The sequence below is a fragment of the Chelonoidis abingdonii genome, chromosome 17, assembly GCF_003597395.2.
Source record: "Chelonoidis abingdonii isolate Lonesome George chromosome 17, CheloAbing_2.0, whole genome shotgun sequence".
Lineage (NCBI taxonomy): Eukaryota > Metazoa > Chordata > Testudines > Testudinidae > Chelonoidis > Chelonoidis abingdonii.
Window position 1 is genome coordinate 35,071,850 of NC_133785.1, and position 12,222 is coordinate 35,084,071.

At 40.9% G+C, this 12,222-nt stretch overlaps 1 protein-coding gene across 38 annotated transcripts in view; it reads left to right on the forward strand.

The window, feature by feature from the left end:
* The window catches only part of MAGI1 (membrane associated guanylate kinase, WW and PDZ domain containing 1), a 526,245-nt gene that overhangs the window by 411,158 nt on the left and 102,865 nt on the right, over positions 1-12,222 (forward strand). For all 38 annotated transcript variants that reach the window (XM_032764470.2, XM_032764488.2, XM_032764506.2 and 35 more), the window contains exon 4: positions 9,496-9,702. In XM_032764470.2, the coding sequence (XP_032620361.1) occupies positions 9,496-9,702 (207 nt within the window). The remainder of the gene's footprint in view (positions 1-9,495; positions 9,703-12,222) is intronic.

Here is a 12,222-nt window from a genome sequence, read left to right on the forward strand (position 1 = left end):
AAGCTGAGATTCTCCAGTAATCGTCTGACTTCAGGTGCTGGACCTGGAAGTAAAACATCCAGTACTATCAGATGCACTTTAAAATGGCGAGAGTTGGTAGCACAGCTCTGACACTGGGAGATTCTATAGTGTGCGCATGCTGGGTGGAATGGTGATCCAATGTAATGCCATCACCCTATGGTGATACATACAGAAAGGAAAAGTCCATTTAGAGCAGACGTGGACAAACTACAGCCCACGGGCCACATCCGGCATGCCAGACCGTCCTGCCCGGCCCCTGAGCTCCCAGCCGGGGAACCTAGTCCCTGTTCCCTCTCCTGCAGCCACGCAGGCCGCACTCTGACCCACTGCTCCTACTGGGCAGCATGGGGGGTGCAATTGGCTCTGGCCGGATGTCATGGCTGCGAGCGCCTGCTGCTGGTAAGGGATCCGGGGGGAGAAGGGGGGGAGTCCTGGGGGGCAGTCAGGGAGGAGGGAGCAGTTGGTTGGGGCAGAGGTTCTGGGGAGGGGGGCGGTCAGGGCATGGGGAACAGGGAGGTTTGGGAGTGGGAGTCTTGGGGGTCCTATCAGGAAGTGGGGATATAGATAGGAGTCGGGAGGGCAGTCAGGGAACAGGGAGCAGGGGAGATTGGATAGGAGGTGGCGTCCCAGGGGCGGGTTAGGGGACAAGGAGCGGGGTGTGTATGAATGGGTCAGGGGTTCTGAGGGGGGAAGTCAGGGGGCGGGAAGTGGATGATTGCCAAGTGTCACTGTGGTGTTATGCGGCTTCATTAATGAATGCTTGTAAAGCACTTAGTGATCCTCAGCTGAAAAAGTGCTGTAATGTGGGAAGGGTTGTTAAATTATAGAGCATTATTGTCAAGGCATCATCCTTCATTCTCGGGACAGGTGTTGTGAGAGTGCCAAGAAAAGTAATAAGTAATCCTCATTAGTTTCATCACTTAAAGTAATGGGTGACTTATTAGCATATATAATATTAAACTGGCTACTTTAGACAGGGACCTTGATTACAAGTACTTAATGACTGTAATCAGCTACCTTAACGGTCCAGCTAGAATAGCAGCAAAAGTCCCAGGATGCATTCAGAAACCACCACTTGAATTCCAAGAAACTTCCGTTTTACCTAATATTTCTGATTGTTTGTTCTGCATATTTCTGTCCACTGGCCCTCCTTCTCCATCTGTTTCTATAGAACAGCTGCTTTTTTTGTTCTAATTTCTTTGTTGATTTGCGTTCTGTGGGTCTCACCAACTTTGTACAGCCCCAAAATGAGTGCGGTGACCATGGTATGCAAAACATGAAGAGAAAGATCAGAAGACTGGGGTGGCAGATGCTGTGGATGCACATGTAGCAGAACAAACATGTTCCGCTTAATAAGATAAGATCCGCTTATTAAGGTCTCCGTACTACGGATTGACTCAATAAATCATAATGGCTCCTTTAGAGCATTACAGTGTATCATGTCAAAGATCCACTTATTAACATCTACATATTGTGGAAAGATTCCTGCCCGCCTTGACTTCATGCTTTTCTTTTCCTTTTCCTTTTCCTTTTCTCTGGTAAAAAGGAAGAGTGTAGTTAGTTGCATTCTAAAATGGGACATAAATTCCTGTTTTTCTCAATATAAAGGTAGACAAGTGGTGTGAAATTTCATAGAAGGTTAATTTTTATGCCCTTTGAATTTTCTATGGATTTTTTGTATGGTTCATACATTTTTAATAGGATATCTTTGGCTCCAGCTAAACTTTTTTCTCAGTAGCGCTACTCTTCATTGTGGACAGCTATCTCTTAAAATCATTGCCTGTTGACCCAAAACTTGGTAGCAAAGTAGATCCTGAGGATTTCTAGCACAAAGGGCAGAGGGGTTTTGTTCTTTTTTTTGAAGGGGCGCTTGAATGTTAGATTTAGGGTTATTTTTAGCTGTTATGGACACTGTATGTGCTATGCGCACAAGCCTGATCAATGGAGGTTGGGAATACAGGAGCGGTTGATGATAGGAGCTGGACACGTTCAAGCCTCATTGATGGGTGCTGAACACACATGAAATATTATCAGTTGTGAGCTAGGCTTTCTGGTACGTTTTATCTTGCAGCAAGGAAGGACTCCCATGTGGCTACTAACAGACAAAATATTTTCTGCTGCAGCTGCGCTTCTGTGTTTCAGAGGTCTGGCCCCTACCTCCACCTCATCCAACTCCCAGCTTACACCGAAGCATTCAAAGAAGCTGTATGAAATAATACACAAAAATTTTGTTATGAAGCCATTAGGGTTGCTGTGCACACAACATACCTGACACCTAGCCCTGAGAGCAAGGAAGTGAAAGGGTAAGCCACCTAACAGTGCATACCTTCGATGCTTCCGTCTGCGAGCGTGCTCCGTACCCCTTTCCACTACAACAACCACATACTACAGCCCATGCACTGTGGCCTCCTAGACACCCGCCTTCCGCCCCCCTCAGAACCACCTTGTGTACACAATCCTTCTCCAAACTACCCTTGTCCAACATAACCATCTGGCACACCAAACACGCATGACCGTGTTGGGGAAATGATAATCTGGTACGGGGTTATGTGCGAAAAGGCTCAGCAGTAAGACTGAGATGACTAATCTGTGTTGTATGGTAGTTGTCATGCTAAGGGAAGTGTGTGTAGCAGGAGTAGTAGAACATATGTGCTGTTCCTTGCTTTTTGTGGGTTCACATTAGCTAGAGCATATGGTGTGTATAGCAATTCACAGCACTTTTGGGTGTGTATTTATATATACCTATATGTATGCACCTGTGTTTGTATATACATACCAGATTGTGTGTGTACAACAGATACTCCAATGTGATGATAACATTAATGGTCCCTGCCTGACTTCAGGAAAGAATCTTGAGTTCACAGAGTCTCCCACAGCCTGTAGAGCCAAGATATCCCTGCTTGCCTGTTATGGTCAGACTCTTCCTTTCCCCCCTTTCCCCCCTGCCCCCCAACAAACTGTGCTGCACTGTTAAAGCATAACTGGGGAAGTGGGTTTTAGTTCTGTGAATATCTTTGTTTAATTTATTGTGTGCATTAAATCTGTTTGTATGCAGCTACATACAGATTGAACAATAGCCATGTGATTGGAGTGATAGCTAATGATTTTCTGTTAGCTGTCGTTCACCGTAATGGTGATGATTTTGATACATCCACATGGTAGAAAACGATTTTGAAGTTATTTATTATGTCTAGGTTTTTCATGGAGCCTAAGAGAGTTTGGTGTCCATGTCCCTGTATTCATTAAGCCCAAATGAAAATCCCAGCCTATTTGGCCAATGAGATCATAATGCAAGATTCTTGGTTGTTACCCAAGAATTTAAGCCATAAATTAAAATATGCCTATTGTAACATTTTGGCTAATTCCCAACAAAACATCCAGACTGCTCTCTCAGCTAGCCCATTTTGAACCACCTCAAGAGAATCAGAAATATAAAGGAGATTTGATTTACATACATTGTAATTTAATTTCTCAGTGCTCTCTTTCATTGCTGACTGCAAAACCATGCTGTGCTTTGCTTCCCGTTCCAGATGCTACATCTCTGGCCACCTCTTGGTTGCCTGGATACTCTGAGTTTCCTCAAGGCAATTACTAATCAATGTGGGTTGCAGTTAGGTGATTCCTGCAGACAGCAGCCAGATCTGACATCTAAACGTAGAAATCCGTAGCCAAATACAGTCTGGGAAGTGAACAGCTAAAACACTGTAACCCTATCTCCACTTCCAGGAATCAATTCGTCTTGTGCTAATCAGACACAAGCACTCTCATTGGATTAGATGAACAGAGGCACTTTTAGTAAAATTAAGGGTCAATCATTTTGGTTCTTCTGGAGAGCGGACAACAGAGGCACGGCTCAAAAAACAAATTACATTAATAATTACATTTTGATTCTGCATGTCAAGACCTTGCTTAATTTTCGTATTTATCTACATTTCTTCCTCAGAATGCCATTTTGAATTAATATAGAATGCAACAGAGACTGCTTTTTAAGACATAAGCCATTAGTAGAAACATTGTCAAAGCACAATATTGGAGCTTTGAAGATAGTATGTATCCTCTGAAGTGTTAGCTCCTCAGTGCAAAGAGAGGGCTTTTCTTTTATCATTGCAAAATTATGCTTTGCTATAGGAGTCAGTGAATTCAGAACTACAGACATAATTTTCAGAGGTGCCGGGGGCACTGCAGATCTCCTATTGATTTCTGTAGGAGCACAGCACCTCTGAAAGTCAGGCGATCACTACTGTATGTTGTTTGTAAAATGCTTTAGGATCCTCTGGGATAATGGGTGTTGTGTGCTGTAAGGGTAAGATGTTGTTAATAATTAGAGCTGAGTGGACGATTCAGTACAAATTATATTTGTTATGAATTTAGCCCATTTTGGTTCATAAATTTCTCACAGACCAATGCTAAGTTGCCTTTTCATGTGTACATTCTTTGTTTATTAGCAGGATACTTGAAACAAATAATTTCCAGCTTATGGATGGTTCATAAATGCTTTGCTTTGACTGTTCACTGTTTGTTATTCATGGTGTGTGGCTGGGTTGCTAAGACAGAGGGTGGTGTTGCCTCTTCTTGATTGGTTCATTGAAATAATTGATACAGAAGTTGAAAAAACAACAAATAGCAAATACTCAAAATTCCAATAGAAATTTCTGAATGGATGATCATTTGTACTAAGCTTTATGAGGCTTTCAAGACTGACTTCCTTTATGGTAGTCCAAATACTCATTAATTGGAAGTGATGTGACTTTCCACCCAAAGAACAGCAAACCAAAGAGAAGTATTTTAAATTTTGATCATGAAATGAGGGCTATTTTAAAAACTATTCAACCAGCTCTGTAAAAAATAAACAGTAAGAAGAATTTTAAAAAGAGGAATCTCAGAAGATCAGAGAAAGTACTTGATATAGATTCAAATATTTTTTTTAAAAATGTGAGACCTGTGAGCAGAGATGAGAGCTACATTCAGTATTGACATGTTGGTCTTTTACATTGGTCAAAATCAAGGCCAAACTGCTGCTAATTACAGTCAGTGACAAAAGACAATGTTTGTTTTGGGTTGTTGCTTGATTGTGTTGGAAGTTAAATGGTGGAAGCCCAGCTACAATGTTTACATGCTTTCAGGAGATGACAATTATACCAAATGTTGCTGGTTTTGTTTGAAAAGGGAAAACCTGGCAAATACCACAAAATAACTTCCCGCCCCCACAAATCAGCTGGTGTCTCCCTCTCAGCCTTCCTGCCTAATGGTGCAGAGAGAACCCTTTCATTGACCGCACGTCTCCCCTGTCTGTTTCTGTACCCATGAGTCTGGAAGCTCTAGATGCCATTTCTGGTGGAGTACATGCATGGGAACAAACGTGAGCTTTAGTTACAGCATCCATTATTAAAGAGCCAAAGGCTGTACCAGGAGCCCTGTGGCCCATTCATGCTCCAAACGCCCAGTGCTCTGTTGCAGCACCTTCCAAATGAACTGAGCAGCGTAGAGAAATAACTCATTTGAATGCAGCGAACACGAATTTTAGACCCACAAGAATATTTCCATTGAGTCTACTCATCTCCAGTTGATGTCCTGGGAGCCAGGCTGTAGTATGGCATTTCCACAGTTTGAGATTTTTATTCATGGTGAGTTTTTATCTTCAAGGTGCCCTGGCAAAACACAGAAAAAGAATCAGTTCCTACCCCAAGGACCATTCATTTTAAGTTAAACAGACAGTCTAAATATATTGCCACATTAAAATATATATGAACCTCACAGTTACAAACACCTCCCGTAATGGAGGTTGTTCGTGACTCTGAAATGTTCGTACTTCTGAACAAGATGTTATGGTGGTTCTTTCAAGTTTACAACTGAACATGACTTAATACAGCTTTGAAACTTTACTATGAAGAAGAAAAATGCTGCTTTACTTTTTTTTTTAAGTAGTTTATGTTTAATGCAGTGCTGTACTGTATTTGCTGATTTATTTATTTGGGGGAGGAGGGGCGACACTGTTGCTGCCTGACTGTGTACTTCTAGTTCCAAATGAGGTGTGTGGTTGACTGGTCAATTCATAAATCTGGTGTTTGGAACTCTGAGGTTCTACTGTGCGGACACTGAAATGTATAGCTTGAAAAATATGAGTAGATGAGTAATATGGGTAATTGGAAGTAAGAGGGGAATTAAAGATGTTTTTAGGGAACTTTGATGATATTCTCCCTTGGGAGAAAAAACAAATGTGTTGATTCAATATGATATATTCCAAAAGCAAAAAATAATTAAAAAAAAATACTGACCAAGTAACTAGTCACTTCAGTTGTCAAACTTGAGACATTTTTGCCTGATATTTTTTAGAAAGTGATTGCCACTACTCATATTTTTATGAGCACTCTCTCTAAATCCAGTGGTTCTCAATCTAATTACCATTGTGAGCCACACAAGCAGCTCTCTGTGTTATGTGGCCGCATCCAAACCATATATATACGCGCTACCTGTCTGTCCCTGAGGATGTCACATGAGCTGTAGCTGTGTGCAGGTTGGGCTGCAAGTTGAGAACCATTGGTCTAAATTATTACTGGAAGAGATGAGAGGGGGATGAACTCATCAGAGGCAGGGAGAAATCATCCTAGCCTTTCCTTGAATTTGATGGTGGAATTTTAACAAAGGGGTCCCCAAGAGACCTCTTCAGCACATCTGTGTTACATACTTACCAAGATTATCAAAATTCTGTCCCCATTACACACCTATATACCCCTTGTCTAAAACTTCCTATGTATTACATATTTGTAGGTCTAACAACTTACAAAATCACTGAAATAAGTGCTGGACAAAGTATCTGTGTTCAGTGCCAAACATAGAAGCTGAATTGCTACTCATGTATTTTATACATTCGTTGATCTTTGTAATCATCTGTTAGTATCCTTGTAAAATACACAGAGCATAAAAAAGAAATAACCAAGTAATATTGAATCTCTGGAGAAGTACAGAATAGAGTAGGATAGATTATCTTCTCTTCCTACCTCTTTTATGTTCCCCCTCCTTTCTCTCTCACATTACTCTTCCTCCTCCTCCATAAAATATTCTTGCAGCAGATAGAACATAAGAATCATTTCTCTAGCAGAGACTGCACCTGCTGTAAGATTCGACGTCCCCATTAGGGGCTCTTTTCAGAGGAAGTCATTTCCTTCTCCCTATAAATTATGCATCTGTGTACATTTAAGATTCTGAAATGAAGAATAAAACAGAAAGGTAATGCTGAACATTGCACTGCTCTACGGAGTTGACGCCTTGATCCTTTATAGACACTTGAATGGAGCTTACCAAGAATGAAGCTCATAGCGTTTCTACATCGCTAAATGCTCTGAGAAGGGAGTCCCTCTGATTTCCAGAAACCGTCAATTTTGAATCCTAGTCCTTGTACTCTAAGACAGCAGTGCGATGGGTAAGATCTTTGTGCAGGGTAAGCTGAGAAGGCAAACTGGGATTTGCTTAGCAGCAGAAGCTAGCCTTTCTTTTGCAGGCCCTCCCCGATGAACTCGGCTGATCCTTTCTCCTGGTTGGACTCTTTCTCACTCCCTGTTGCCCCAATCTATCCCCATGCCCTTCACAGGGCCCACAGGTGTTTTGCTTGGTTTTTCACTCTCCTTCCTGCACACAACCCTCTGACTGCTTGGGCATGATTCCTGTCTTAATTCACGCCAAAGGACAGTGGAAATAGAGCTTCAGGGATGGACTAGAGTAGAAGCTTGAAAGGAGAAGATTGATTCAACCACTCAAATGACCGTTCAGATAAATGTTATGTTTTATGGATTAAAATTCATAATGTATGTGATTTCCACGTCAAGTTCTAGTGAGCTGTAACTGGGCGTTGTAAAATAACTGCCTGTTCTACTGCAAACCTAGGGATTACTGCTTTTTAGCTGCGCATACAGCGGGTTTGTCTACATCTGTGTGTAACTCATCTATTAATTTTAAACACGTACAACACATTCTCCTATTGGCAGGGGTTTGTGTGTGTGTTTGTTTGTAATATATATGGCATATATACAGTACATGATGGTTTGGTGTAGTATACAGGTTTCATGTGTATTTATTTGGGATAATCTGCATTTTGTGTGTATATGTATATACACACACACATTGTGTACTCTGAATGTCTCTCTGTATTAAAGGGAGAGAATATACAGTATATAGGATGGTATGGTGCACTAAAAAGGTTTTATCAGCAAGGTTTGGATTCTGATAAAACTTTTATGACAAATCATTGTCTCGTTATTTCTTTACATGTAATCTAGTTAGCTGAAGATATAAAGCATAATGTAATCAAATTTACCTGTGTGTTTTCAGAGTAGAATTTTGAAAAGAATTATGGCTGATATAAATTATGTGCATATATAAACATGGAGGTGGAGAGGTAGAAATGTATTTTTGAAACTGCTTTGGGATCCCTGAGAATAAAAGGCTGTATTTAAATGGACAATATTTGAAGTCCATTTCTGTGGCCCAAGGGCAGAAATTAAAATATGTAAGAATTGTTGAAACTGGTATGAATAACTAATATTTTAAATATAGATTTGTTTGCTTATAATCACAAGTAATATAAACTGTATTCTGAATATCATAAATTTACTTATATCATAGATTCTTTGGGACTGTCTTTTTGCTCTGTGTTCATACAGCACCTAGCACAATGGGGTCTAAATGATGAGGGTTCATAAGTGCTACTGCAAAGTGAAGTATAATGGAAATGCTGAAATATTTCATTGTGAGGATTGCTATCCAGGCTAGAACGAACATGCCATAAAACGGGATTTCACCGAAAGGATCAAAATTGTCCCTGGGAGCTGCATGTGGGTATAAGCAAGGCAAGGGTGATATTTGCCCCTAAGAGTCTTGGTTTAAAGATTTGGCTAGTTCACTTCTACCCTAACTGACCCCAACAGCTGAAATTTTTCTTTGAAGAAAGCAGGTGGCACTTGGTGTTTTCCTTTGACAAAGTGCTCCTTTAGAGAGAGATTGCTTTTTCAAAAATGCAACAGCCACCCAAAAGAACTCTTCTATTAAAGCAAGTCATCCCAGTTTTTCATCACTTATCTGCTGATAGCAGTAATGAATTTTTTATTTTCTGCAGGGCTCACTCTAAATCTGACACAGCATTGTGTGGTGCACACACATAAAAACGCCACTAATTGAAATTCAAATGTAATGAGATGAAGTTTTGCTATTCACCACAACTGCCTTTGTTTTAGTCCTTGTACGCTCGGTGCACCTAAACAATGCAACCCTCACTTGTACTTTTAAATTCAACATGAATAAATTAAAAGGAAATAAATCTTTCTAGTCTATTCTACAAGTGAAATATAGTTTGAAAAACAAGAACCTTTTTTTTGTCTTTTGCGGGGAGAAAGAGGTTTTCCTGGAATAAGAAGAAAAATAAAAAATCTTGCTGCTTAAAATCTACTTTTTTGAACATGCAAATGTGTTTCTATTGCCTAGGTAACTATTATGGAACACCCAAGCCTCCCAGCCAACCCGTCAGTGGGAAAGTGATTACCACTGATGCTTTGCAAAACCTTCAGTCCAACTTCAAGCAGTCGACTCCAAAACGAACCAAGTCTTATAATGATATGCAAAATGCTGGCATAGTGCATACGGAGAATGAGGATGAGGATGACGTCCCTGAAATGAACAGTAGCTTTACAGGTAAAGCAAAAAATATTCTTGTCCATATTATACGATGCGTTGCATTTTTCCCCCTTCTCAGTAGGAACCCTGCAATGCTGCCAGTTCTGAATTGAACCACATTGTAATCTGCGTTAGAAGTATTTCTACTGTCTTCTATTAACAACACATTTCCCCTAGCTCACAGAATAGTTTAAAAATGACAGGGATTAACCTAGATGTGTAGCTGTTTTCCATACAAAATTATATAGCCCTTGATTCCGTTTCCCCCCGCCCTTAACCTGTCACTATACTCAACATAGCTATTTTGCTAAATGAAGGAGCATTATGGTTAACATAAAGTATTTCTTTTTTGAGAGTTCAGAGTAGAATTAGGCCATAGACTCATAGACTTTATCTGTGAAGGCCACATAAAATGAAGATAGATTAGAGAATTCTAAGAAAATTCGTTGAATCTTTTCCCTTTTGATACCTTATGTTAATGAGGGTCAGAGTCCGATTAAACAGCACAGAGAGAAATTGTGTATTTTCTTCAGAACCTCATGTAGTCACTTTGTTTTACAGTTTTACATAATCATAGATGCCTCTAAAATGGGAAGTAGCTGGGATTTCTGAGTAGATGTCTCTTGCAGTGTAGAATAATTGAGAATTTCTCCGGTATTGTACAGGATGGGGCACATTTGTCATTTGAGGTACATTCATGTTCCTTTAAATAGTGTCTCCTGAATTCGTGGGCCAGATTTTACTCTCAATTGCACTAGGGTAGATCTAGATGACTCCATCAATTCCAAACGAGCAGGAGCCCACCTGACAGGAGTGTGTGTTCAGAATGATTAGACAGCACCTGGTGGAAAGTAAAAGAAATGATTATAAGTCCTTATAAGCATTACACTAGTCATTTTGCTCTTGGAGAGGTTGAAGCTGGTTTGTAAAGAGACCTGGAGTTGTACTGGAGAGCATGTAAACATTCTGAACCTTTTCCTCTGGACTGTAAAAAGCAGCTGCTGTTGCAAACGTTTTAATGAAAATCTGAAACTCTTTGTCATCTTGAAATATTGTGAACAACGTGTAGGAAGTCAAATCTGCGTAGATCCTCACTTCCACCTGTGACTTTTCCCTCTGCCATTTTCGCTTGATTTTCAGCCAGGCTGGAAAAAGTCAAGGCAGTGTTCGTTACCACTGACACCTCTAACCATTGTAACCTGGGCTCTGTGGATACGTTTGAAACAAATTGTTCCCTCTTCACTTTTTTCTTTTAATTGTTGGCCACATATTTCTTACCTACACCAAGGTCTCCTCAAGCACGTATAGTTTACTCCTTCTTCTGTTCGCTATGGTGCATCCTCCAGCAGGCTGGGGCTGGCCCACAGAGTGGCAATGAGATGGGAAAGCAAACTTGGTCTGCTTAAGAAGTCTTGGAGTTTCACTTCCTAAAATGTCCTGTGCCTGTCAAGGGGTGTTAAGGTTTCTTTCCCCACTCTGAACTTTAGGGTACAAATGTGGGGACCTGCTTGGACACTTCTAAGCCTAATTACTAGCTTAGCTCTTGTATACTGCCACCACCCAGAATTCCAGTGTCTGGGGCACTCTCTGTTCCTCCAAAACTCCCCCCCCCCCCGCGATTGTTTAAGGGACTTCACAATTCCGCTGGGAGAACCAGACATCCAAACCTGTTGGATCTTAAACAAGGAAATATACCATCCCCCTCCTTTCCCCACACATCGCGCTGATGAGTCGCAGATCCAATTCCCCTTGGATCTTTAAACAAGGGGAATTAACATATCCCCCTCAGATTCCCACACAATCCCTGGGAGATCAAGATGGCAGTTCCCCTTGGATCTTAGCAAGGGGAAATTAATCTAATCCCCTCCTCGTTTCCCCACAATCCTGGTGAGTCCCAGATCCATCCCCTGGATCTTAAAAGAAGAAAAATCATCAGGTTCTTAAAAGCGAGAAGCTTTTATTAAAGAAAGAAAAGGTAAAAATTATCTGCAAATCAGGGAGTGGAAAGTGCTCTTACAGGGATATCAGATTTCTGTTAAGACAGGGGGTCCCCTAGCTTAGGTTCAGAGTTTAACAGAACCAGAGGTAAATCCTTCCGCAAAAGAGAGACATTTACAAATTGAGAAAACAAGATAAGACTACACGCCTTGCCTGGCAATTATTAAAGTTTGGAAACATGAGTAGGCTTGATCAGAAGATTTGGAGAGCCTGATTACGTCTGGTCGCTCTTAGTCCCCAAGAGCGAACTAACACAACACACAGAGCACAAACAAAGACTTCCCTCCACCAAGATTTGAAAGTAATTTGTCCTCCTATTGGTCCTCTGGTCAGGTGTCAGCCAGGCTTACTGAGCTTCTTAACCCTTTACAGGTAAAAGAGACATTAACCCTTAACTATCTGTTTATGACAAGGGGTCTCACACTGATCCCTCTGATGATAATCTGATCTCATGCTTCAGCCTGCAGGGGTCTTGAAGGAACTTTTTTTTTCTCTGATGCGCAATCTGGGTTGTGTTTTTTTCACCTTCCTTTGAAGCAT